Source organism: Marmota marmota, unplaced genomic scaffold (genome assembly GCF_001458135.2).
Source record: "Marmota marmota marmota unplaced genomic scaffold, marMar, whole genome shotgun sequence".
Taxonomy (NCBI): domain Eukaryota; kingdom Metazoa; phylum Chordata; class Mammalia; order Rodentia; family Sciuridae; genus Marmota; species Marmota marmota.
This window is the reverse complement of record NW_025999896.1, coordinates 3,544,734-3,572,729: the sequence shown is the minus strand read 5'-3', so window position 1 is coordinate 3,572,729 and position 27,996 is coordinate 3,544,734. Positions and strand designations below refer to the sequence as shown.

The following is a 27,996-nucleotide window of genomic DNA, read 5'->3' as shown; positions in this document are numbered from 1 at the left end:
AGAATACAGAACAATGGGATTGAGAATTTTTATTTTGTTTTCCTTTTTATATAGCAGGGACAAATACAAGCAAAGTCACTCTCTTCCTTCAAAGGCAAATAAAACAAGTCAGACTAAAAGTTGAGGGCTTTTTCCTTCTTATAATTCATAATTCGGTCTGGAACTCTGCCTCTCCCTTTCAACACCATTTTGTCAGGATAGACATGAACTGTGCCAAAGGCTTGGCTGACTGGAGCTGTTTCAATAACTCCTTCTAGGTTGACATGGTGCACACCAAAATGATCCTCACAGTAGCCACCATCATGAGTATGACCAGCAAAGAAACACACCACACACTTGTGAGACCAGATGACTCCCAGAGCATCTCTGTAGTTCCAGGCCAGGCACACACTGTCGGAGGCCTCTGGGTAAATGGGAAGATGGCCTGTTTAAAAAAAAAAAAAAAAAAGTTATGAGCCAATTAAGAAATGTTTTACATTAAAAAATAATAGTACTTACAAAAAAAAAAAAAAGTGTATTGCTACCTCATCCAAATAGACTGAGACCAGAGAAAGTCCACATATGTGAAGTAGTAGGCTATCAACACCTGGATCTCTGGAGCATAGAAAGGAGGGTGAGGTGGGAAAAGCTACTGAACAGGCAAAATCTTGAGATCGCTGAGGCCTATACACAGTCTCAAGTTGCACAAACACCAAGGAAGATCAAGGGCACCTATGCCAAGGAAGTCTGCAAAAGCAGCCAGAAATCAGGCAGATGCTGTGCAGGAATTCAATTTTATTGATTTTCTTAAACACGAATGTTATATATACAGAAAGATATAGTACTAATAAAAGAACAGTTTAGGGACTGACTATGGATTATGTGTCATTTATATAAACAATGCCACAGAACTGAATCACAAGACTTTGAACACCCCCATGAGATCAGGTGGCCATATCTAATTCACAGATAAGAAAACTGATTAAAGCAGGGAGGATTATATCGGGCCCCACAGGAGATATGTGGAAGTAGAGCCAGGAGAATTTGAATTCCTGATGTCAACACATCTGTAAGTCTAGACCACACATACAATCAGGCCACAGTTTCACTTTGAAGTTCAGATATCATGGCTCATTGATCTCTGCTTCTTCCCAGTAAATCTTTTCTTTGTCCTGCTACTGTTCATTTTTATTCTGAAATTTAAACATGCTTTTGCTTATTATGTACTTATAATACAAGTAAAAGGGGGTGAGGGTAACAGAGCCCTAAAGCAGTTAAGAACACATAGGTGCGAGCACATGCCCATCCACACACACAGTAACTGTGTTAAGGTCTAAGAGGCCAAAGAGGCTGTGTAGAAGCCACACTGACTTACCTATCAAATTACACAATTAGTTGCCCCCTTCTCCTAGAAGTACTCAGTTCCCCAGTATCCTGTCAGGAGTGTCCGAATGCTTGGTCCTTGAACTTCTTTATCTATACCTATGCATTGGTGATCTTTCAGTGATTTATATAGCTTTAAAAATCATCTATATTCTTTCAACTCTCACATTTATGATAGATAGCTTAAGCCTCTGTGCTGAATTTCAGACTCTGAGGTCTAAATTACCCACTCAGTATGTTCACTAATGTATGACAGGCATATTATATCTAATAGACATCTCAAACAGTGGTTCCAAACCGGCACCTGGCCCTCTCCACCCAAACCTCCTTGTCCTGCAGTGTCTCCCATCTCAGCTAATGGCAATTCTGTCCTTCCAAGTGAATGGCCAAAACTCAAAATAACTTCTGAGTAGCCACAATAAATTTAAAAGCACATAAAAACAAAAGGAAATTTCCACTAAACTTAACTAAAGAGAGCCTAAGGTGCTCAGTTGTTAAATGTTTACTTAACCAGTTTCTAAACTTACAGCAATGGTGAAGAAATTTAAGAGACTACAGATGTAGGTGCACTGCTATCAATAAAAAGAAATGAAAAGAATATGAGACAGAGGGGAAAGGGGACTGGGATTTTTAAAGTCTCAATTCTTTCAGCAGCTATGTGACTTTAGCTACGTAATTTCATCTCTTGAGGCCTCAGTATATCTTTAAAATTAAAGGGTTTGGCAACACGATCTGTAGGTCTCTTCCAGCTCCCATACTCTTAGCCTAGCAGTGGAAGAACAAAAGAGTAGATGCAAGTCAAGTACTGCAGTTTCTGAGACTAATTATTACTGAGCCAAATGGTGGTGTGTCACAGCCATAACCTGTGAGGGAACTTCATCTTTTCCAAACTTTGATGCTTGACAACCAAATGGCAGCACAAACATCCCCGTACCATCTACATGTTTTTAACTACATCAAAAAGATCAACATGTTAAAAATAGAAATGTAATTTCTATTTTATAGAAATTAGGAGCCAGGGCTCCCAAGGCTAAAATATGAAACGGGACCTGAAATGAATTTCTCATTTAAAAATTAATACGTGAACTGATCCCACTTGGGGAAATTCTGCTTTGAAACCTAAAATGGCAACTCACATACTCTAATATATGGCAATATATTTTTGTTATTTTACAATTCCTTCCTGACTCATTTGCAAATATTAATCTCAGGTTCAGGCTTTATTTTAATTTAAAACATTGACTAAGCACCCATCTTATAGAAAGAGGATATCAGAACACAAATATCATTAGTATTCTTTAAACACTAGCTTTTCAATCTCTAAAATGCTACTGCAACCAGATAAACAATTTAAGTACTTACTCACAATCACCACCTTTTCTTGGTTTGTGTCAGAGAACGCAAGAACTTCGTTCAACCAGTTCAGCTGTTCTTGGCTGAATCCTCCATTAAACTGGACAAACTGGGGCTCAGAAAGTCCTAAATAAATTCAGTAAGTTAGACCCAGAAAATGTCATTTCTCCCTCATTTGGGTTTTAAATTTACCTACTGCAGGGACACTTGCTTTTTTTCTGTAGGAATATTTATTAGCAGTAATTGACTTAAAATAGGCAATGACAAGAATTTATTCTTGAGTGCTATATTAATAGTTCCTGTATCTTACTCCTAGTCTTGACATTCCTCTGCTAGTTTCACTGGCTTTCCATTACACTAGAAAGAAAACAGAACCTCCTTTCCCTGTCCACTGACCCCACTACACACTCCTGTGCCTGTTTACTTTCCAAAATTATCTCACACCTCACTGGCCCCTTCCTGGGTTACTCAATACTGCCACTTATTCCATTTAATGCCTTCACATCTGCTTTCCCTCTACTAGCTCCCTACCCTTGTTCTTCCAAGTATAACTCCTTCCTGTCCTATAGATATTAGCTTAAATGTTTCTATCCTTGGATCATCTAATCTAAAATAGTACTCCTAGTCCTTTTCTATAACACCATATTCTTATTTTCTTGGTAGTACTTTGTGGAAATAATCTTATTGGTTTCATTGGTGGCTCTAGTTTAGATCTGAAATGTCTTCTTCCCAAAGACCCAAGTGTTAAAGTCTTAGCCACCAGCTCACAGCATTACTGGGAGGTGGTGAAACCTTTAAGAAGTGGGTTCTAGTGGGAGGGAGTTAGGTCAGGGCGGGGGGGGGAGTGCCCTTGATAGGAATACTGGGGTACCAGACCTGCTTCTTTCTCTTTGCTTCTTCTTTTTCTTATGCTCCCTGCCATAAAGTGCTGCCTTGCCACAGGCCCCAAAGCAACAAGGCCAAGTGACTATGGGATGAACTCTCTGAAGGCATGGACCAAAATAAACCTTTCCCCTTTATAAGATGATTACATCAGGTACTTTGTAACAATGAAGGAAAACTAATACATGATTGTTTGTCCTGCCCACCTCCTACCCCAATTCCCTTGATTTCATCCATTTAAAAAAGACATTTTGCAAAGTGATCTGCCTAGAATGGGCATTCAAATATCTGTTAAAACAATGAAGCTTCGATCATGTTGTAACCAATCCATGTGACATCAAAGCTTGGGAGAAATCCTGACCCTGAACAATAGCGACAATATACTTTTACCTTAATCATCCATCTTCCTGCTGAATAAAAGGTAGCTGAAGAATTTAAAGACAATGTATTAGATTCTCAGCTCAAAGGAATAATTCACCTTGAGGACTATTCAATTCCGTATTTGGATTGTGCTCCCTCAGTATCTTCATACACTGCTGGTATTTTGGAGAAGACTGATCCACGCCTAAGACACTCAAGTCATAAGCATCGAGTAAAATGAACCGAAATTTAGGGAATGGTACAAAGTGGTAAGCATAATAATTCTCTGAGGGTATGGTCTCAGGATGATCTACAATCCGGTCTTCTAGAAACCTTGTGTTAAGTTTAGAGCGTGTTAAATAATCTCTATTGAAGTTGTAGAATTCATGATTTCCCCATGTATGATGAACTGGGACTTTAAGCATTTTGAATGTGTTCATAACAACTTCCAGGGACTTTTCTGATGTTTTATACTGTGCGTTATAGCCATCGATAATGTCTCCAAGCTGCAGGACACAACAGGGCATGCTGCTTTCTTTATTCCAGTCTTCAATGGCACCCTGTAAGTGAACGAGACTATGTCTGTAGTACCTCCGCCGGCTTCCTTGGAAATTGTATCCATCTTCTAAGTCGGCATACTGAATATCTGCTATTACTCCAAAGGAGAAGAGTCTTTCTGAATTGTCAGTGAGGGTTCCAGGATTGGCCTTATCAGCCATAACCTCCAAACAGGTTTCTAGATAAACTGAAGAAAGTAAAAAAAAAAAAGACAACTAAGTTAAAAACATCTTAATTTTCTGATTGGACTAAAGAAAATGACAAAATGAACATTAAACTTAGTTAATTCACAAGACAACTTGAAAAAGAAAGCATCCATCAGCTTTAGAACTGACAGTCTTAACTCTAAAATACTAAGCCTCTGAAACGGTTCAGATTCTCATCTTAATACAGACAAATTTATCCTCTGGAAGAGGAATAATTTACAAACAGGCACTATTCCATAATGAACAGGCATTCTAATTCTAATAAAGTCAAATTTAAATATGGAATAATTTCTAATTTACAATAAATACTGACTCACCTAAAAAAAACACCATACATCCTTCCCCACAAACATCAAATAATTTCATCTTTGAAGGTTGTTTGAAAAGGTATACATATATTACACTCATTGTAATGTATACATCAGATTCCCATTATGGGTTATTTTGTGTCAGTCTGGGTCTTTCTCTTTGCTGATAGGTTGGTCATCTAAAATAAGTGTCTCATAGTTTATATCTAAAGTAAATGGAGGAGACAGTAAAGACATGAAAGGAGAGGAATAATTTTAAACAATGACAAAAAAAAATATCCAGCACCAAAACAAACTGACACTGATGGGATTGTCATTTTAAAAAAGATAAAAATCAAAGGCCAAGATCCTCAATTACCAACTACTTTTATTACAAAGGCTATCGTAATTAACTTGTTGTGGTAGTGTCTGCATTTATTAAAACCTAGTTGTTTCTAAAAATTCATTTGGCTAAAATTACTTTCAGACTCCCAGTCTCCAGTCATCTGCCTGATATATCTATGGAGTTCCTATTTAATTGTCTACAGACATGTGAATCCGTTGTAAAAGCACTCCTAACAGATGGAGAATACAACTCTATAATTGGAATAAGAGTCAGACTTCAGACTTACTTAAACAAAGGAGCATTTTTCAAATCAAAACTGTTGTCACTAATGCTATATTCCTTACTTAATCCATCCAGTTAGGAGCTTCAGCTACTTTCCTTTCTTCCTCAATCTCATTGGATGTAAGTACTCCTAAAACGGGTAAAACTGTACCAGGGAGAGAGAGGGGTGGGGAGGGAGGGAGGGAAGGAAGGAAAGGAGGGAGAGAGGGAGGGAGGGAGAGAAATCCAGAAAAATGGTCTGGTGATTTCATGGGTTTTTGTTTTGTTTTGTTTTTAATTTGCTCATTTCTTCCAGCAGTCCCCATCTGAAACGGTTCAGTTAGCAAGTCAATAAATATGCTGACTTATCAATAAGTCTGCATGCTGGGGTGGTATCTTCTTTCTATAAATTAAAGAAAGTCTGACTTTTCAGGTGGAGAACAATTACAAGAAATCAAAACTCATCTAAGTCAGCTGAAAATCTCATCTTATTAGTTTCAAATATTTGTGATTCCAAGTACAGATTAAAAGAAAGATAATTTAGCAAGTATGTCCCATGAACATTATTAGCAAAGCTTAACAGAAAACTGTTTCTGGGAATGTTCTTATCCCCTGCCAGATGAGATTATTTGTTTTTATATTTAAACTCAAAGCCTTTAAGGTGATAATATGTTCGTGGATCAGTTAGAGAGGATTTAGTCCGGATTAATTTGATCTTCTCTTCAGTAAACAGCTGTTATTTTTGCCTGACCAGAAGTCATTTCATTTTCTTTGAGTAAGAGCACCCCAATTTTCCTTGGATAGATAGGTATCTACCCAATTCCCTACTCTTAGCATTTGCCATTTGACCTTTACTCGCTGACTGGGAAAGGGAATGGCAGACAGATAGATAAACCAGGTCTGGCCTATAAAAGCCCAGTTTCCTCCGGACCAGTTTAGGAGTAAGCACATAACACAAGCTTCCTCAATATGCATCAGCCCAGGGACATATTAGCAAATACTACAACTTGAACTTAAGGAGAAAAGTTAACTGAGAAATAATTCAATATGAAGGAAGCAAATCTGAATGATACAAAGTGAAAGGAAAGTGACCACAACACTCGGAGCGACCAAGAGATCAGGTCGTCTGGTGAGTGGCACTTCAGAAGGAAGAGAGACCCAAAAGTGGGTTTTAACCCTCTCCCGAGTTTCGGCACCAATGAAAGGCCAAGGTTCGTCGTCGGAGATTAAAATGCACACACACAGATAGCAGTGACAAAGATGAAGCACTTTACTGCAAGCTGGTTCTAGCTTATATAGAAAGTGAGAGTCAGTTATCTTAAACCAGGAAGCTCCCAAGGCCAATCATAGTAAAGGTCAGGTCATCACCTTACTGTGCACGCATGTCCGCCCTGCATAAGATTCATGGGGGGATGGGAAGATGGTGGCGAATAGAGTGCATCACCCCCGTTTACCACGTCACTGCGCAGGTGAATAATGAGTTAGAACGGCCAAAAGCTATCTTGTTAGGAATTTCCAGCAAAATTGGGGTGCACCGAAACCTAGAGGAAGGATTTCCATCACCCGAGGATCAATTACTGGGGCTCAATCGCGACTGAACCGTGCACCCGGAGATTCAGGCTAATTGATCGGCAGCCCGCCCCACAGCCAGAAACGGCGTGCCAGTAACACAGAGTAACAGTGCTGTGGATACTGTGGGGTCCTGCCAACTGTGCCCTCACTGTGCTCCAGGCTGAGTTCTGGGTTTGAGACGGGGGAGAGAAACAGTCCAGATCTGTCCTCCACACCGGACAACCCACTGAGCGGCCACCATCTTGGAGAGCTGACATCACCATCGCCAGTTTCCGACAGATCGCAGCAAGTTCAGCGATAGAACAGGTGTGTGACATTTAGCCCTTCTCCCATACAGCGGGGAAATCGCATAAAATCTCTCCCCGGCTTTCTGGGGGCGTGATTATCAGAGTGAGCGTGAATAGAGGCGTGGGGAAAGGTAAAGGCACCTGACCTCCAACTCCCCCCTCCCACCAGCGGAGAAATCGAAACCTGTCTCGCCAGCTCTCAGAGGAGTGGCTATCGGAGGGAATCGAAAGAATAAGGGGCGGTTCCCAATAGCCACACTCCACATCCAGGAAACTGTAGGCCCAGAGTGTAGCTTGAACTGCGGAGAGGTACCACACTGGGGAAGGCCTGTCTGGCAGGAGAATCGAGGAGACTAGAGACCAGGAATAAACCTAAGCTAACAGGTTTGGAGAGACACCAGGTGGGGGAGGTGGGAGCGGCCTCACACGGATTGTTTCCTACAGCCGGAGGGCAAAATCTTGGCCCGGAAGGCACAGCACCACCTACTGGAAAAGCGAAGAAAATAGAAGCCTAACAGTGCCTTTTTTTTTAAATTTTTTAATTTTAATTTTTTTAATTAATTTTTTTAATCGAAATTTTTATTTTACTGTATTTTTTTATCATTTCTTTTTCTTTTCTATTTTTTTCTCTTTCTTTCTTTTCTCCCTCTCTCTTTCTTGGTTTGCTTCCTTACCTTTTCCCTATCTTCCCTCTTAAGCATGACCACCCCAATTATGTATAATTTACTAAATGCAAATAGATGAATACTACGAGTCGGTCTATAGTCCGCCTAAGCCCTTAACTACCCCCAAGTACTCCTGTCTATTCTCTTATTAATATCCGCCTGCATTTGAGCAACCCCCCAAAGAAGCTAACATATACTAACCTCCATACTATCAAATCACCCGACCTTAACATAAAATTCTAAGTTCAAACCTCAATTCTATATATGCCATAAAAATCTGTAGGCCTTTAATGAAACTAATGAATTTACCTTAAATCACAATTAAATCCAACATCTCTAAACATTGTCTCCCAACACAAAGGAGAGATCTTGGAGCTATAAAAACCAAAACAAATTTATAGGAGAAAACAGAAACACAGCAGTCAAACAGAGTTAGAAAGTAATGTGAGCACCATGAAAAAACAAGGGAAAAAAGGATTACAAACAATGCAGGATAACTTAAATTTACAGGAGAACCTAGAGGCATCAGAAAAATGGACAGAGAAATAACTCAAGGCATACCTGACTCAGATGGAATGGAATCTTAAAGAAGTCATTAGTCAGCAAGTCCAAACAATGAAAGAATACTTTGAAAATGAATTGCATAAGCAGATTCAGATAGCAAAACATGAACTCTACCAGGAGATAGAGATATAAAAAAAAAATCAAACAGTAATCATAGAAATACAGGAAACCATAAACCAAATCAAAAACTCAAATGAGAATATTACAAATAGACTAGATCAAATAGAAGTCAGAACATCAGATAATGAAGACAAAGTTTATCAACTCAAAAAGACTATAGCCAAAGCAGAAAGGCTGGTAAGACCACGCGCAAAACATCCAAGAGACATGGGATGTCATAAAAAAAAAAACAAACTTAAGAGTCATTGGATAGAAGAAGGTATAGAGGTCCAAACCAAAGGAATGAACAATCTATTGAATGTAATAATCTTAGAAAACCTTCCAGAAATGAAAGATGGAATGGACTGCCAAATTCTGGAAGCCTACAGGACCCCAAACATACAAAACCATAATAGACCAACTCCAAAATACATTATTATGAAGATATCCAACATACAGAACAAGGAGAGAATATTAAAAGCTACAAGAGTAAGAGGGCAGATTACATTCAGGGGTAAACCAATTAGGTTGACAGCTAATTTTTCATCACAGANTTTTTTTTTTTTTTTTTTTTTTTTTTTTGAGAGAGAGAGAGAGAGAGAGAGAGGGAGAGAGAAAGAGAATTTTTTTAATATTTATTTTTTAGTATTCGGCAGACACAACATCTTTGTTTGTATGTGGTGCTGAGGATCGAACCCTGGCCACACGCATGCCAGGCGAGTGTGCTACCGCTTGAGCCACATTCCCAGCCCAAGAAAATTTTCAAAACAACTTTTTATCCACCCCCTGGCAACTTGCCCGCCGCCATGTTGCATTAGGGGCTCCTTATCTGAAAGGCCCGGGGAGTTCTAGCTGCCTACTGGCAATTTGCCCACCACCATGTTTGAAAGGCCCGGGGAGCTCTCAGGGAGACTCCCAACACAAAGTATATTCCTGGAACCAGCAGTTAAACACCTGCATCTACCTGTCTCTACTAGAATTATCCTTGGCCATTTAGTTATATGAGCCAATAAATTCCCCCAAGTTAAAAGCCAAATCAAATTAATTTTTTTGCCATAATACCAAAAACATCTTTCATTGGATCCACAGTTTCAATTTACGGAACTTGAAGGACACCCCAAGATTTGGCAACCTTTTAAAGAAAGTTAAAGGAAGGTGGCAAAACTTATCAAGGGGCACACACTGCATACCGAAAGTCTGTTCTGGGGTAGAAGAGACCAAAATGTTAAATGCAGCTTTTAAAAATAAGGTCAAAAGTAGGGAGGCAACATATACTTCTATTAAAGAAAATATTCTGAAAAACAGAAACTTAAATTTGCAATGGGGCCTGCTAAGTGCAAGAGGGAGGACAAAGCCACATCCAGAGACAGAGAGAAAAGCTCAGAAGTAAAAAGAACCAGGGGGCAAAAAATTACTTCTCTGGCTTATTATTTTTTTTCTTAATGGTTCAGGAAGATGCCCAGGGAACTCAGGAAGACCTGTTCAGTAAACATCTTACCAGAGGGAATAGGCTTTTCTGATCATCAATCCTGTAAAAATTTAGCCAGCTTTGAGAAAGACAGAGGAGAGCTTTCTGTCTTAAATCTCCGTCTTCCTGGTGGGTGCAATGGGGCATGCCAGTGATCCCAGCTACTCAGGAGACTGAGGTAGGAGGATTGCAATTTCAAGGCCAGCCTCAGCAACTTAGGGAGACCCTGTCTCAAAAAATTAAAAAAGGGTTGAGGATGTAGCCCAGTAGCCCAGTGGTAGGGCAGTTGACCTCCAGCACTCAAAAAACAAAACAAAACAAAAAACAACAACAAAAAAAAACTTCTTTAGGAACTGGGCTGGTGAGAAGAGATAGGGATACAGATAGCTTTTACAAGAGAAGGCAGAGTAGGATAAAAGGAAGAAAACATACATATGTAGATTTAGCTAGATTATGTTAATCAGAAATTTCTCAGTCTCACCCATCTCTGGTCAGGCCAGGGGGTGCAGCCCTTCAGTCTCTACTCAGTATAAGGAAATCTATGAAGTTTTTCAAGAGCTTCTGAAGTAGAGAGACAATACAATGTGTAAGAATTGGACCTGAGAATTAGGAATGTATTTTGCTTTTGAAGAGAAAGGAGAATAGCAAGTTTTTAGTGAACTTTATTCTTAAAGTTTTGCCTGCACCACTTATTATCTGCTAACTTATTTAAGCTTTAGTTTTTAAAAAAGGTATAATCATGAGCTGCTGAAAGCTTCAGAACTTAAAACCGTCCCTCATAATGTTGTTGTGAGATGCAGCTAAGTTATAATGCACAGCAACTACTCTGTAAACAAGAAAATGATTTTTAAATTTTATATCTAAGAGTATATCTGTTTACTGAGTCTCAATTAAAACTAGAATAAAACAGAATAACAATAGTATTTTCTAAAAAAAAAAAAGGCTACCAGTTTGGGTGCAATATAAACAGGCAGCATTTTGTGAAGAACCTAAGTGATTTTTAAAAATAAGTAAGATACATCAAGGATTCTTAACTGCAGAAAATTTGCTACAATACCAATAAAACTTCTATAACACCTAAGAGTCAGAAGGCTGAAGTTCCTTGTAATAAGCCCCAAAGCTTCTAAGAGGAACTTATGAAAGAAGACAGCCCTGTACTAAAAAGTATGTTTTATACCATTGTCAAAGCAAAAGAAAAGGATTGGAGGTTCCAGCATCATAAGATCCTGTTAAAGAACCACGTATGTCTCAAGAAGGGGGCCAGTTGGCAAAGATTTTATATGCAGAGACTTTGAAAACACCAGAGAGGGAGGGGATCTTGAAACCTATGTTATATGCTACCATAACAGGAAAGTTGAGGCAGAAATGTTCCTGGTTTGGCAAACATGGGGCAGTGGTTTGCACCTAAGATGAAGCCAACATATTACAGTGTCAGGAACTTCACAAAACGTTTAGGCTTAGCTACCCTAGTCAAACTAGCCTTAAAGTTTTATTAAGAACAAAATTTAATAAGCCCTGAAACTACTACTAGAACAAATATAAATGGTATTTATTCATGCCCTTCTTTCTCAAAGAAAGTATATGAATAGGAAAAAAAAACAAAGCAAAAACTTCATTTGGTGATCTCAGTGGTTTACAGTAGTGATACAAGTGATGGACTCACACTAGATATCACTTTGTATACCTTTTAGCAAGGGTCCATCAGACTCAAAGGTGTTATTAGCATTTGTCCAAAGTAGATCTAAAATACCTGCTTTAAACTGATTTAGATGCTGCAATTTCATCTAAAAGTATAAACTTAATGTGAAAAACTTGTAAAATTGCTCTGATAAATAGAATCACTTTAGTAAATAAAATTTAATATACCAGCTAAAAAACATCAAATTCAATAAAATATATGTTTGCTCAGTTAACCCACAATGGAGCATTTGAAGAAATGAACAATAATTCTGCCTTAATAAGAAAGCTGCTTTTGTGTCCTTTTTCGATTACATGAAAAAACTTCTCCCTGGGCAAACAAATACATAGAAATAAGGAGGAAAATCTTACCACAGGAACTAAGATAGAAAAATTAGTTTTGACAAACAATGATCTGAAATGCTAAGGAAACATTTAGCAACTCTTCTAATTTTGAGCATAAATTTCAGAAATTTCCAGCTGAACTTTAGGATGAAAAAAACAAATCCTACTGAACTACAACTTACTGGGTTAGGGAGCAGCACCCCTGGCTAGGTGGGTCAAATCACAGGGAAAACAAAATTCTTTGCAAAAATCCAGTAATCAGTGGAACAATAGCTGCTTCTGCTCTGAGTAAGTCCTCTTGAACCAGAGCTCCAAAATGCCAAGGAAATAAAGACTGACATATATTCAGGCTAGCTAAATATATATTCATATTACCAGTGTATATTACAAAATGTATATTTCCTGCCTTTTGTCTCTCTTTGCCTCCTTTTTTCTTACAAAAAAGCTTTCTGCACCCCTGAGTCCTTGAAGATGGAGATTTGGGACAGAAAGGTCTCCTCTGTCTTACTCAAAGTCAGCTTTGAATAAACCTAATTTCCTCTCAACTGGTTCCTGGAATTTTTGTGGGGCACCATGAAGGTAAAGCCTTTCTCTCACTATTACACGTTGAAGAAAATATCACACAAGAATGGGAATCATGTAAATAAGGAGATAGGAGATTTGGGGTTTGGGGTTTTTTTTCTCCCCCCTTGCATTTTTGGAAATGCCCCACACAGAAGTGGTGGGGTGGTGATGAAGATTGCAGCTACTGAGACTTAACAAAAGCAAATGAAATCAATGCTCTCTGCAACAACAACAACAAAAATAAACCAACCTATATAGACCTTAGTCTCATTAATATGTGCCTGTATCCAAGTAACAGAAAAGGTCTCAGATGAGGAAGCCATCAGCAACTTTTTTAATCAAAAAATTGAAGGGGGCAGGGAGCAGTGAGAGTATTTTAAGAGACTGGAGCCCCTGTCGACTGAATTAAGGAGGGTTAACGCAGTATATGCTCGGTACAGCACTGTGCTTTATAATCAGTTTACGATGTAATGTATCCTTAGAAGTGCTGGGCATTTTGGTTACACTTAACTCGCTTTTACCACCCTAACCGCACAAATTTAAAAAATTGTTTATAATATTTTTTAAATCAAAGGATTATTTCAAGCGCAACAGGTCCACTTATATTTTGCAAGTGTGAAGGAATCAACTACCCCATAGTTTCCCCTGGCCGGCGTCCAAACTGGGCTGGACCAGGGTGAGATGGATGACCAACAAAGTGGAGGGAAAGGGGATGCCCAGCCCTGCCAGACTGCGGCCAGTGTTTTCTCTCATCTGAGCAGGGCTCAGTACCGCCCCGGCCCGGTCTAGCTGGGACCTTTGAAAGCGTCCCCTCTCCACCGCCCCGCTGTCCCCGCCCCCTCGGCCCGCTCCAGGGCCCGCTTCCCAAGGAACCACCTACCGCGCGCTGGCTCCTCGGCAAAGGCTTCAAGACTACCAGCTAGGGCACCACCACCGAGCAGAGCGGAAAGAGCGGCTTCTTGCGACTTCCGGAGGAAGCGGAAGCGGCACCGGAAGTGGTGGGGCGGGTCAAAGGAGGTACGGTACCGAAAGCTCATGGCGGCGCTGATATTAGGGTTCGGCCGGGTTATCCGGTCCCCAGGTGGCCAACTTTGGCGTCTCCTTCCTAGCGGAATCGAGCGTTGGGTGCTGGCGGAGAGGACTGCTAGAGTCTTGTTGACGCAGTGCTGCGCGCGGCATGAGGCGCTGCGGCTGGCCTCCAAGTTCCCCGGCAGTTGCCTGAGAAGCCGGCCCTTAAGTACCGCGGTGCCGCCACCCCCGGGGTCGTCAGGTCCTGAGTCGAAGGGCAGCAGAGACCGCACGCGCCTCTCTAAACCTGGGGTGAGTGTACACCTGGAGCCCTTCCAGCTCCTGTCGCCGCTGTCCGCAGCCGTTCCATTTGGTCAAACCCTCAGAGACTACTCGGTCAAGCCTGAAAGTGTCCTCAGCTTGGCGGTTTTACCTGCCTAATGGAATGTCATCCCGTTTCCCCTGGTTTATCAGTAGCCAGTGTTTACGAGAACTTGAAAACCAACACCTTCTCTGCGGGGTTAGATACTTGGGCTTGGACTTAACACATAGATTCCAGTTTTTTCTTAAGGTTCTCAAACCACTATAATTGAAGTGCCAGAGCACGTCTATAATTTCTGTCTGTTGAATCCCCCTTCTGAAATTGAAACATAGGTGATTTTAGATGTGTGTGCATACACCTATTTCTTGGGTCCCTCCCCCACCCCCCACCCCCCAGTTCTAGTTCTGACCCCAAAAGAATTGAGAGCTACTACCCTCTAGTGACAGGTGAGAGAACTGGGTTTTCGGAGTTGTGGAAAGGGTTAATGAGCTCCCCCTAGGTGGCAAACATCTTTCTTATTTTGAAACTTGAAAGAGCCTGGAAGTAATTCGATGCAGTTTGCAAAATTTCACTTATTTTATGTGTATTTTCAGTTTTCAGCACAGGCTGGTAATTGTTTTTTAAAATCAACAGTTGGAGCAAAGTTCACGCATACTAATAGTCATGGTACTTGACCCTCTTTGGGTTGATTTTCCACATGAACAGAAAATAACTTGGGGGGAGGCTTTCCCCTGGAATGACTACCTTTGTAATTGACTGTATTCAGAACTCAGCTATAACTGCCTTCGCAGAAACTTTCAGTATTTTATCATCCCATTGTAACCTGAAACATTCTGCATATTTAACAAGATCATGACCTGAGTATATGCATATTAAAAACTCCTGAAATTAATTTCAGCATGGTTAAATGTTTGTGACTTACTAGAATTTTTATTTTTTTAATATTTGCCCCAGTAGCCTGTTTCTTGGAAGTCTTTAGCATTCACATTTGCTATTGGAGGAGCTTTATTGGCTGGAATGAAGTACTTCAAGAAAGAAAAGACAGAGAGTAAGTAGATATCATCAGGTCATGTCTGAATAAAATCCTAAGTCTGGACTAGCATTTTTTTTCATTGTTGTTTTAAAAACTTTGTTTTGAAATAATTTTAGATTCACAGAAGAGTTGCAAAGATGGATAGAAAGTTCCCAGTGTACTTTCACTGAGTTTCTTATATAACCATGGCACATTTATCAAAACCAAAAAATTGAAAGTTAGAACAATTAACCACTACAGAATATTTTAATATCACATGTTCAGTCAATGTCTTTTACTTTTCCAAATCAATTCACAATCCCACTTTCCAACAATATTAAAAGACTTATTTCGAATAGATTTGAATGTGTACTGTATGAAGTCCAGAGAATACAAAGATGACTAAAGTGCTATCCAGTCTTTTAGGTGCACATGACAGGGAAACAGACACAGAAAGAAAGGGTTTCACTAGGTGAGATTCTGGCAAACCAGAAGGAAACTCCAGGTGCTGTTAGGGCCCAAAGGAAGGCGCAACTTTGGGGTGAGAGAAGGTTGCCTGAGAGTAGATCCTGCAAACCAGTGAGTAGCACCAGAGGCTGACCATGGTTGATGGAGAGTCAGGCATTGTTGTGTATTAGCATCCTTAAATGTTTAGGGAGAAAAAAAATAACTTTATATTTTAGTGAATATTTCAGGATTTTAAGATTTGGATTAGAAATGTTAATTAAATCTTTAAGATATTGCTTAAATCTGATTCAGTTCTTAACTTTAGAGCCGTTTTAGTGGCCATTATACAAAGAGTAATGTTTAAATCTGGGAATGAGAATTCATAGACTGTAGAATCTTGGTTCTGTAGAATTTTAGTATAGAATATAAGTTTGTATTGATATTGATAAAGATGACTGTTTTGCATTATGATCAATATTTTATTGATATGCAAAGCAAGGAAAATAAGTGACAAATTTAAATATGCAAGCTTTTGATTTTGGTTTGTAATTTCATTTTACAATAGTGTTTGTTGTACTTAGAAAATTTACTACGAGGTAACCTTAAGTGTTTCTAAATTATTTGATGGTATTTGTTGACATGATGCCTTATCATCTCCAGATACTTTCACTATTTCCTTCAAACAAGAAAATTCTCCAGTGTAATCACAGTATAACCATAAGAATCAGAAAAGTAACATCCATATGTTACTGGCTGAATTGTTCCAGAAGAGGATGAAATAGTTTTGCCATTTTCTTATACATATCAAGGCATTTAATTTGGTTTTATTGTTTTGTGTTTATTTTTCTGAAAAGATTTTTAACTTATTGAAAACAAACAATTTGTTCACATTTTGTGCCTCCCCCATGGTCTATTAATATAGTGCTAACCATGTATCAAGTATATTTGGTTAGAATGACTTTTTGGTGTTATGTATGTGTCTTTTTAAGAGCTGGAGAAGGAACGGCAGCGAAGCATTGGAAAGCCTTTACTTGGGGGACCATTTTCCCTCACAACTCATGAAGGAGAACCCAAAACTGACAAGGATTACCTGGGCCAGTGGGTATTGATTTATTTTGGTTTCACTCATTGCCCTGATATCTGTCCAGAAGAACTAGAAAAAATGATTCATGTCGTGGATGAAATAGGTAAGAAAGCCATTGCTAACTCTATACTATTTATGATTACTTTACGTTACTGTTTTTCTCATTTCCTGCATTATGTTAGGTGGGGCAGTATGAATATTTAGTTTGTAAGAACATAAAATCTCGGCATTCAGCTTGTTTCTTGCTCTGATTCTGTAACCTTCCTTCTACCAAAAGAAACTTGCTTTGATAGTAAATGTTAGATCACTTAAAATTGTCACTGTGGCCTGACGACGTCCCTGAACTCTGTTTTTATATAGTGCCTTCTCCCCAGTGATGATTAGATTTGGAAATCTGAAATGATCTGTAGTTAGTAGTATTTTTATTAATACCATTTAGAAGGAAGGGTGCTTCCTCCTTCAAATGAAGAGCTTTGGGATATTTAATCCTTATTAATATTCATTTTGCTCTTGAGATATGGTAGGAAAAAAAACTGTAAACACTGGATCAGATTAGAAAGTAAGATGGCCACATGATGGGATCCAGAGTAACAGTGTTTCCATAACAGCACATGTATTTGATAGGATATTTTACCTGGTTCCACACAACAGACGATAAATATACAGACCTACTCCCTTCCCTGTCCTCTCCACTCCAGTGTTAGATGTCCCTTTGTTTCCTTAACAGTTTGCTGTTACACTTGTGAATACTAATTGGAACTTTCTTCCAGATAGTATTCCATCTCTGCCAAATTTAACTCCACTTTTCATCACCATTGACCCAGAGAGAGATACAAAAGAAGCCATTGCAAATTATGTGAAAGGTATGTTTGTTTATAATAATTTATATCTACTTAGTTCTTACAGTTTTTGAAATACCAACTAATTTAAAGCTTACAGTGCCTCTTAAAATAGGACAAACAGCATTATCACCAATTTTACAGGCAAATAAAAAGGTGAAACTCAGTGGTGACCTGGCTAGTTAATAAATGAAAAGCAGGTTTCTCAATTCCTGGTGCAGCACTCTTTGTATTTTATCAAGAGGAAGGATTTGGCTTGACCTTCATATATGAACTAAAAAGAGCCTTGAATTGAGAGCAAGGACAAATTTCCTCTAGTTCTAGTTTACCTCATTTCCTTTCTTGTAAAATTAGGAGAAACGTATATTCTGGGAATGTGTACATTGGAAAATTAAAGATGAGTTGTTAAATTTGTATTTTGAACTCATAACACATGTTCAGTTGTTAGTGTGAGCAAGTTGTTTAATTTCTCTGGGTTCAAGTTTCTTCAGTATAGGAACTCAAAAATTAGGAATGTACAGTTTAGTTATTGTGCATTTGATTTAATTCCTAGTCAAAACAACCTAGTGTGCACATTCTCTAAAACTCCAAGTTATGTAAACATTTTTTTTTGTGAAGTACCTGCTATTTATCTTATTACTTTTAACAGATTTATTGAGGTATAATTGACATACAGTTGTGTGCATATTTAAAATGTATAGTTGGTTACCTACTGGTGGATAGAGTCTGCATAAACTGTAGGCCTCATCAATTTCTTCTTTACTGGTTTACTGGTTCTTGACTCATGAATTTACGTTTTTTTTTTTTTTTGGTGATGGTTCTGGGAATTGAACCCAAGACCTTATGAATGCTAGGCAAGCACTCTACCAACTGAGCTACATGTCCAGCCCTTGTCTCATTAATTCAAAGAATGAAACCCACTGAAGAGGAAGAATGAGTGTAAAAGAGTAGGATTTATTTGAGTGGGAAGCAAAGATACAGCTCTGGCAAGGCAAGAAGGAACTGGATAGGGGTTGCCACTTGAGTGTACTAGTCTAGGGGTTTTTGTAGCACTTGGATCATCATTGTTGGTCCAAATTAATGCTAATCAGGGTTTGGAAAGTATTAATGCTATTGATTGGTCCTGTGATCCCTATTTGGGTTTGCCCCACTTTCATTTTCCTTCTGATCTGTGAGGTTGGTAGATCATGATCCTGGGCTCCAGGCTGAGGCTGTATGTGGAGCGGGTGTCTGCACCAGGCCATAACCAGACTGCTTCGGTATGACAGGCCGTAGTGCCCTGGCTTGCCACAGCCCATGCTCACCACCTGCTGTATAACCTACCTCAGCCTACCTCTGCTTTTCATGGAGTTCAGTGAGTTGGCTATGCTACTAGGTGGCTGGGGAGCATGTCACTTTCACCATAATCAAACGATGAACATCTCCATGACCCACAAAAGTTTCCTTTACCTTGTTAATCCTCCCATCTCCATGCAATCACAAAACTGCTTTCTATTATTACAGTTACATAATAGTTGCCTTTGTTAGTGGCTTTTATAAATGTAATTATAGGGGCTGGGTTGTGGCTCACTGGTACAGCACTTGCCTAGCATGTGTGAGGCACCAGGTTTGATTCTCAGTACCACATATAAATAAATAAAATAAAGGTCCATTTTTAAAAAATGTAATTATACAATATATACCCTCTTTGAATGCCTTCCTTCAGCATTGTTATTTTGAGATTCCCCTATGTTATGACATGTATCATAATCCACTCCTTTTTATTATTTAAGTAGACACTGATGTACAGTTTTTTTCCAGTTTTTACTTATGATAAGTAATAACTTTTATGTATAAGTCTTTGCATGGACACATGCTTTCATCTGTCTTGAGTAAACAACTAGGTATAGAATGACCAGATCAGATGGAGTATATTTTACTTTTTAAGAAACTAGGGGCTAGGTTGTGGCTCAGTAGCAGAGCACTTGCCTCACACATATGAAGCACTGGGTTCAATCCTTAACACCACATGAAAAATAAACAAAAATAAAGATATCATGTCCACCTATAGCTAACAAATTTTTAAAAATTTATGAAAAAAGAAACTAACAATTTTTCCAATATGATTGTATACTTTTACATTTCTGCCAGCAGCAAATGAGAGTTCCAACTTCTTCATATTTACACCACCCTTTGTATGGCAATGTTTTTAATTGTAGCTACTTTAATGGTAGTATCTTATTGTGCTTTTAATATCATTTCTGTAATGACTATTAGCATTTTTTAATTTCTTATTTGCTACCTGTGAAGTGTCTGTTCACATCTTTTGTCTATTTTATTGTTTTTGCATGTGTGTATGTATGACTATATATATATGGGTATATTAGTTTTACTCTGGATACAAGTCCTTTATCAAGTATTCAATTTGCTAATATTTTTTCCCAGTTCTATGGCTTGTCATTTCAATCTCTTAACAGTGTCTTTTGAAAAACAGTTTTATTTCTGATTAAGTCCAAGGGTATCAGTTTATTCTTTTATATGTAGTATCTTTTGTTTGGTGTATAAGAAGTCTTTGCCTAACTGAAATTGACAGATGTTTATGTTTTCTTCTTAATGTTCATAGTTTTTGTTGGGCACAGTAGTGCATGCCTATAATCCCAACTACTTGGGAGGCTGAGGCAGGAGGATTGTAAGCTAAAAGACATCCTGGGCAATTTAACACTACCCTGCCTAAAAATAAAAAGGTCAGGGAATGTGACTCAGTGATATATTCCACCCAGGCTCGATCCCAGTACCCCCTGCCAAAAGGGAGAAAATAATAGAAAAAAATTATAGTTTTTTGTTGTTGTTTTATACATTTAAGCCAAATTTATGCCTGTAATTTGTACGATTTTCAGAACCAATAGCATAGTTTTGTCCAAAAGCAATTAAAACCAGCTATTTATAAATTAACTCATGGGGTAATACACAATCTCTAATTTAAATGTGTTTATTAGCAATTATTCTTATCACATATTACTAAAGCATAATATTCTCAGATGAATAGATTCCTGAGTTGCTGTAACTAACTGAAACACCAACTATGTGGTAATTTTCTTCCACAACACATACACACATTTATTGCTAGTTACATTTGGAAATGAAAGAGATTAAAATTTTTTAGTTAATGTTTTCGAAAATTTGCAGTTTCAGAAGTTCAACTTTTAAAAGTTTGGATATGCAGCTAACTAGGCTTTGTTCACCTTTCTCATTATTTACTCAAAGAGTAAAAAAGAAAAATAAGCCAATTTGCTTTTTCAGTACCCGAGTCATTCCTCAATTTAGAATGGATTAGTCCAAGGAACAAACATGGGCTTGTGTACCATTGGACCAAATGTTCGATTGGTATTTCAGTAGTCCGATGAATCCAGTGTTTTAAATGACTTCCATTAGCTCATTTACATACATTTCAAAAACTTTAACAGCATGTACATGCTACGGTTTACCCTGATCCCTGAGTTTGCTATAATTGGTCCTTGAAATAATGGATATCAATTAATTGTTCAGCTCTTTATCAGAAATTAAGAGTAGCACCTAATATCCATTTTAAGATATTGGAAAATAAGATGCAGTTTTTTGGTTTTTTTTAGAGAGAGAGAGAGAGAATTTTTTTAATATTTATTTTTCAGTTTTTGGTGGACACAACATCTTTATTTTATTTTTTTATGCGGTACTGAGGATCAAACCCAGAGCCCCGCACATTCCAGGCGAGCACGTTACTGCTTGAGCCACATCCCCAGCCCCAGATGCAGATATTTTAATATGATCTTAAATGTTTTTTTCTCATATAAGCAATGAAAAACTAGTACTTAATTCATGGGAATATTTTTAAACTTCATTGTATTTCAACTATATATTTTATAAAAGCACATTAATTTAAAGTGTCATTTAAATTATTGGAATGTATTCCCTCTGGATCTTTCCTAATCAGTCATAAAAAGATTTGAATTTCTATATGTAGTTCAGAGGAGAATTTCATTTGTTCTATGTGAATTTTGAAAATGGACTGGGGGCGTGGCTCAGTGGTAGAGCACTTGCCTAGCATGGTTAAGGCTCTGGGTTCAATCCCCAGCACCACAGCAAAACAACCAAACACAACAACCAAATAAGACTTTCAGCATATGAATCATGAAAAAGTGTTTGGGGATTCGCAGGGGGAAACGTAGCAATGGCACTGTTTTATAACTGATGTTATTTTATTTTATTTTTTTGAGGTAGCAATGTTTATTTTGTTAGCTTCTCATTTTTTACTGTCTTTTTCTTGTTTTATTTAGAATTTTCTCCCAAACTTATTGGTTTGACTGGCACAAAAGAAGAGATTGATCAAGTGGCCAGAGCATATAGAGTATATTATAGTCCTGGCCCCAAAGATGAAGATGAAGACTACATAGTAAGTCAGTGTTCTGCTTTTAACCCACGGGCTAGCTCCTAGATCTTGAATATTTATAAAGCATTAAATGACTGACTGGCTTCCAAGATGAAAGAAAGCTTGAGATTATGGCAAATTCCTTGGGATATTTAAAAGAATAGAATTATTTATATATGTGTGTGTGTTACTGGAAATTGAACCCACAGATGCTCTGCCACTGAACTTCTTCTGCAGTTCATTTTATTCATTGTTTTGGAAGTTACCCAGGCTGGCCTTGAACTTGCAATCCTCCTTCTTCAGCCTCCTGAGTAGCTGGGATCACAAGTGTACACCACTGCACCCAGCAAGAAGCATATGTTTTAAAGATGACTTTAGTTTATATTTGGTGTTTTTATAATTTAATTGTATATCTATCCTTTCTAGTGGCACATATATCTATGAGGCAATATAAAATCGGATACCTTGGTACCATGTTACAAATGAAGAGGAGCCATTTTGTGGAGGCAAGGCTTACTTTAGTTTTAGTTTAAAAAACATTATATTGGTTTTCTTAATAAAGAGGAGTAAGAAATAAGCTTCTTTATAGAAGCAGTTGTAGGTCATGAGGAATTGCATTTTGGGTTAGGTGAGTGTTCTGAAAAGCAGGAGAAAAAAATGAAAGCTGACGAAAGGTAGATTTTCTGTGAAGTTTATTTGCATATCAACTATGTGCCTTGCACAGTTTGAGTTAATATGTGTTTTTTAATGAGGAACAGAAATTCTAGTAAGCTCTTCATCTATAGCTCTTGCATTAAAGAGCTGCCTTCATATGCACCAGCACTCATGGTGCTGCAGCATCAACGGACATAGCACTGCCCCCACTCCAACCCACTGTTTTCTTCTCAGTACAGTTTTTCCTATCACATTTGCATTGACACTGAATTGATATATTATCACAGATTTTTTTTCAATTTTTATACTCTGGTTTTTCTGTATTAGTTGAGCAAAGTGATTAATCATAAGAGCCTTTCCAGCTACAAAGCTGATTTGGGGTGTGTGGAGGGGCAACACCCTAAATCATTGATTCTCCCGCTCCCCGTGATGTATCCTTAGAGCCACGTGCAGAAGGGATATCTCATTGCAGTACTTTGTCTCTACTGCCCACTGTGGTTTCTGCATCGTCTGAACCTGGAACACACTATGCGCCCCTATAGTTTGTAGCCTAAATTAAAAGCAGGCTTTTGACCCTTCTGTCTTAATCAAGCCCACAGAGTTATTGTGTGCACCTTCTAGGTCCGGTTCTTCATAGTGTTAGGGAAACTTGAGTTCATGGGAGAAGAGGACAAGAGAAAATCAAACATTTTTTCTTAAGCCCTGAGTTTAAGGGAAGTGGACAGACCTTCCTGTGGTTTCCTCTTAAGCACTGGTGACATAAAAAGAAAGAAGAGCAAAGGGGTCCCGGGGCCAAGAGAGGAAGTCATGGGCAAAGGGACTTTTTACACTTCTGTGCTTTTTCTATACAGAGTTATTTTAACTGGTTTTGAGTTTAACTAACATGACAGTGGGAGCAGAGGAGCCTTACACAAACTTTTTTATGAGTATGTACAACCTAAGCTAGGTAATTCTCCTTAGGCTTGTCTTATAGTTCTAATTATGTCAACAAAAATTTTACAAATGAAACTTGATAGCTTGTGAAATTTAAATTTATAATATCCAGTTAAAATATCAAGAGATATCTTGCTAAAACCAAAATGCTGCTTACCACAGAAGTGGGGTTTGGGTCAAACTGCTATCAGATATCCAACTGTACTCTAGCTGCCCCTCTACGATTTTCTTTGATTGTGTAGTTGCCTTCATTGATTGGTCTTGATGCAGCGAGGATACATCATTTTCATGTTTATAGCTAGTAGTATATAGCTAGGTGCCATCAAGATCAGAAAACAAAGCAAACGAAAGAAAACACAGGTTTGGATCCTGAAATTTGTATTCATAATGCAGCTAATCCAGAATCAGGATATTAATTTTTTAATATTAAAAATTAAAATGTAAATATATAAGTCTTATGGAGACTTCTTTGAGGCTTTAGAATGTATCTTTGATCCTATTTTGAGATATGCTTGGTCTACTGAGGTAGAATTTGATCTTTTGATAAGCATCAGAGTTCATTGCTGTACTTTTGCTAAATCAACCAATAGGGGGAGACACTCTCCAGCTTCTTAGGTTTTTCATTAGTATAACTTATATCCCCTGAAGTTACAGATTTTCACACACAAGATGGTATGGGAGACAAGAAGGATCTAGAGGCCTGCACCAGACAAGGTGGTGTACACCTATAGTCCTAGCTACTCAGGAGGCTGAGGACAGATCGCCAGCCTGGGCAACTTATTGAAACCCTTTCGCAAAATAAAAATTTTTAAAGGGCTGGGAGTACAACTCAGTGGTAGAGTGCCCCTGGGTTCCATTTCTAGAAGCACCAAAAAAAGAAAAAAGAAAAAAAAAAAGGACCTATGAGGAGTAAGGGAGTAAAGATCAACCTGAGGTGGAATTGAGATTTTCCTAATGTCAGACAACAGTAATAAAAGGTAAGCTTCTGGATTTTGAATGGACTCTTCAGACTGAAAGTATATGTAAATTGGGCATGGCAAACATTTGGGATTCCTTTAAGCTAAGTCTCTATTATAAAAGTTTTGCTTTATTTTATGAGCATTAGTTGGAAAATACTTTTGGGTGAAAAAAAGAACACAAATTGCTTTCAAACCTAGGAAAAATTCAATTTCATAATAAAAGAAATGTGTTTTTTTTTAATGTAATACCATTTTTTAACCTATTACTTCAGCACTGGTCAGAAAGTTTGTAAATGTATTGTCAATATATTGTTAAAATTGGAAATACACTGTTGGAATGTATTTGGAACAATAGGCACTTCCATGCATTATTGATAGGAATTAAAACTGATACACTCATCAAGGGGGCATTTTGGCAGTATATATCAATATCTAAAGTCAAATGCTTTCTTTAGCCTAGAGATTCTACTTTGGGGAATTTATCCTATGCACTTGTAGCATTGTTTGTAAAGAGAAAGGACTGAAAACCAAGCAACCATTATTTTAAAAGCTATTATATACGTATTGATACAGAACAATGATCTGAATATTGTTAAGTGAGAAGAAAGAATGGTGTGTTACTGATGTATAAAAATGAATATGGGGCAGAAAATTTCTCTGAAAGAATGCAGTGGTTCCTTCTGAGAACTGAGGGATCCAGAACAGAAAGAAGACTAAAGTATATAAATTTATTGAATTTTTATGTGCATGCATTTACCTTTTGAAAAAAAGTGTGCGTGTGTGTGTGTGTACATAACTTGGCATTAAAAGAGCTTAGTTGCTGTTGCCCAGTAGAATTAGAGATTAGCAGCATGATGATTAAAAAAAATATTGTGGACTTTAGAATCAGGAGGATGCTTGAGTTTCAGGTGAGAGTTGGCATTCTCTAACTTACCCTCCCCAGCATGTGCACCATTTGTACAGGAAAATGCCTATCTCAGGAGTGGAAACAACATGTGAAAGAATGTGTCAGTTACAGCTAGTTTCATTCTTCTACTAGGAACTACTAGAACTTTTAATAGATGTCAATTTTGCCCTGCCCACAACTCAAATGAAATATTGAGAAGTGACCACTGACAAGTGTGACAGATATGGATCGAAGAATGTATTGGAAAGTAGTTTATATTGAGAACACTCAGAGAATAAGTCCAGCATAACTGCAATTATGGTTTTTAAGAGCAAGAGAATAGAGGAAAAATAATAGAAAAAGGAAGACATGGGATAAAGAGATGCATAAGCAACAGAGCAAGGTTTGACTAGAGAACTGGAGACTTAATTCTAATTTCTCTGTCAAATATGTAGAGAAATGTTAAGCCCCTGTCTTGGTCCTGCAGTAAATTCTTCCATAGCACACGGAAGGCACCAGCTGTTTGAGCTCTCCTGCATGCATTCTTTCCTTATGGGGTAGGCAAGTGGCCCTTTCCATTTGCTATGTCTTTAAGAATGTGTATATTAAAATATAATAATCTCACAGACACATAATGTGTTTGGGGGTAAATTTGGGGAGTGCTCCAGTTGGTATGTGTGAGCACATTCCTGTCTTCCTGTCTCGCCAAATAGCAATCAGGCCTGCGATAAATCCCAAGGACTTATACTGCCAAATCTGCTCTTTAAAATTGGATTTTATGGAAGCAACTAGCTAAAAAGATTGATGACTAATCTGAACTTAAGTTAGAGGGACACTTTAAGAACTTAATCAGAAAAATAGATGCTAGATTTTAGCAGACTCCTTAGGGATATAGTATTTATAGCTCCTGAGGCACTTCCAGGTGATTTGCTTCAGATGGTGTTCATGATATATAAAAATGTGGTAGGGGAGAAAAACATGCCTTCCTGTTTATTTGAATTACTAATATCAGGACTAAATATTGTATTAGGACATATAGATTAAATAATTAGACAAATGAATAGTTTTCTGAGTTCTCATAAAATATGGTAAGCAGAATTTGGACAATAATGAGTTCTATCTAGAACATAAAGGAATACACCCAAGAACTTGCAAGGAAAGTAATTTTTTACCAACACTTAATTTCACGGGGCATCTCTATTACCCTGGTTAAGGGGTCAGCTGAGATACTTTACTCAAAAATGTAAGGTATTTGCAAAGTAGAATTGCTCTTCCACAAGCACTTATGATCTTATGAAGCCTGCAACAGCCATTTTTACCAGGTGGGTTCTTTCTTAGAGATTAGATATATGGGGGTGTTAAGAATTTAATCAAAAGAACTCTGGGTGCTAGCTGACGTTACAGGCAATAGCTGGTACAGATTTTTGGAACACAGAGTTTAGACAATCCATTGCTATGAATTTACTATATATAAGAGTCCATTCCATAAAAATAGATGCATTGCAATGGTTATTAGTTCTCTTATTCTGTAGTATTTATTCAGTAAAATAAGTGGTCTATTTTGTTGATCTTTTTGTCATCTCTCTCCCTCTACCTTTCCTCTGCAGGTGGATCATACGATAATAATGTACTTGATTGGACCAGATGGTGGGTTTCTAGATTATTTTGGACAGAATAAGAAGAATGCAGAGATAGCTGGCTCAATTGCTGCACACATGAGGGCACACATGAAAAAGAGGTAGCCAGAGCAGCATCGTGGATGTTGTTCTCTTGCCAAAGAGGACGGAAGCTTTGTCTCCCATAGGAGCCAGTGTACATAATATGCAGCCTACACGAGAACATCTATGTGCTATATGAGATGTTCCCCTTGGATTCAGCCAAGATTCTTGGAACTGTGAGGATCACAACCCAAAGTTTCCCATGTAGCCACCATGCGTCCAGAGGACCAAGTTAAAGTGAAGGCAGTAGAGAGCAGAGCTCCTAGAAAGACGCCTCAGGGAGAGGCACTGGCATGCCCTTGAACAGGGCCCTTGGAGCAATATTGCCACTTTCCCTGTGTGTTGGACCCTTCCTTGCTCACACAGATTGTGGGACTGAATTTTACAGAAAGAAGTGTAATTCCATAGTGCTCTCACTGTTTTTGCCTTGAACTCCTGATGGCTGGTAACAGTTGTGTTCAGCACTCGCCATTCAGGGCTAAATTTTATACTTGAAAGCAAAAGCTTAGTCTTCCTTGTTAACGATCATCACGGTCAGTCTTGCCTTCACTCCTCTGGCAGCAGATGCTGATTTGACTAATGAAGATGAATAATCTGTCATTTGGACTAAACTGTTAGTTCATTTCCTCTAGGGGTCTTTTTTATGATTTTTTTTTTAAGCTAAATTTGCCAGGTTTTCAGTGATACACCAAATGAAAATCAGAGGACGTAGATACTAGGTGTGACGCAGACTATGTGCGTGTTCCACATTGCACTGAGTGTAAAATAAAGATATATTTAGCTTTCCAACTTGAACAAGCATGACTTTTCTTCTTGGTAGAGCGTGGGTGTGTAATGGCAGCACACATCTCTCAGGGCAGAGACCCATAAACTCGGGTGGGTGGTTGGGTGCAT

General features: G+C 38.2%; 2 protein-coding genes across 4 annotated transcripts; one reads left to right on the top strand and one right to left on the bottom strand.

Moving 5' to 3' along the window:
* Window positions 1-14: 14 nt before the first annotated feature.
* Adprm (ADP-ribose/CDP-alcohol diphosphatase, manganese dependent) lies at window positions 15-13,893 on the bottom strand. 3 transcript variants are annotated; one of them, XM_048798080.1, is made up of 5 exons: window positions 13,737-13,893; window positions 4,076-4,702; window positions 2,725-2,841; window positions 1,355-1,461; window positions 295-424 (listed from the first exon to the last, which is right to left on the bottom strand). In XM_048798080.1, the coding sequence occupies exons 1-4, from the start codon at window positions 13,891-13,893 to the stop codon at window positions 1,388-1,390; spliced, it is 975 nt and encodes a 324-aa protein (XP_048654037.1). In that variant the 3' UTR covers window positions 295-424; window positions 1,355-1,387. The 3 variants fall into 3 exon arrangements, with proteins under 3 accessions (XP_015359979.1, XP_015359980.1, XP_048654037.1); XM_015504493.2 differs by lacking the exon at window positions 1,355-1,461 and having other exon boundaries at window positions 15-424; XM_015504494.2 differs by lacking the exon at window positions 1,355-1,461 and having other exon boundaries at window positions 15-424; window positions 2,729-2,841.
* On the top strand, window positions 13,866-27,897 carry LOC107158047 (protein SCO1 homolog, mitochondrial). The gene is made up of 6 exons (XM_015504495.2): window positions 13,866-14,176; window positions 15,144-15,234; window positions 16,635-16,832; window positions 17,500-17,592; window positions 21,861-21,976; window positions 26,992-27,897. Exons 1-6 carry the CDS (start codon window positions 13,892-13,894, stop codon window positions 27,124-27,126), a joined length of 918 nt encoding a protein of 305 aa, XP_015359981.1. The 5' UTR covers window positions 13,866-13,891; the 3' UTR covers window positions 27,127-27,897.
* The last annotated feature ends 99 nt before the right edge of the window (window positions 27,898-27,996 follow it).

Bases quoted from the DNA above. Each gene is read 5' to 3' on its own strand.
- Adprm (XM_015504493.2), bottom strand. From the start codon at position 13,893: ATGAGCTTTCGGTACCGTACCTCCTTTGACCCGCCCCACCACTTCCGG. The intron at 4,703-13,736 runs GTAGGTGGTTCC...TACTTTCTTCAG, and splicing joins TGCCGAGGAGCCAGCGCGCG to TTTATCTAGAAACCTGTTTG. The intron at 2,842-4,075 runs GTGAATTATTCC...GAATTTATTTAG, and splicing joins GGAATTGAATAGTCCTCAAG to GACTTTCTGAGCCCCAGTTT.
- LOC107158047 (XM_015504495.2), top strand. From the start codon at position 13,892: ATGGCGGCGCTGATATTAGGGTTCGGCCGGGTTATCCGGTCCCCAGGT. The intron at 14,177-15,143 runs GTGAGTGTACAC...TTGCCCCAGTAG, and splicing joins CGCGCCTCTCTAAACCTGGG to CCTGTTTCTTGGAAGTCTTT. The intron at 15,235-16,634 runs GTAAGTAGATAT...TGTCTTTTTAAG, and splicing joins CAAGAAAGAAAAGACAGAGA to AGCTGGAGAAGGAACGGCAG.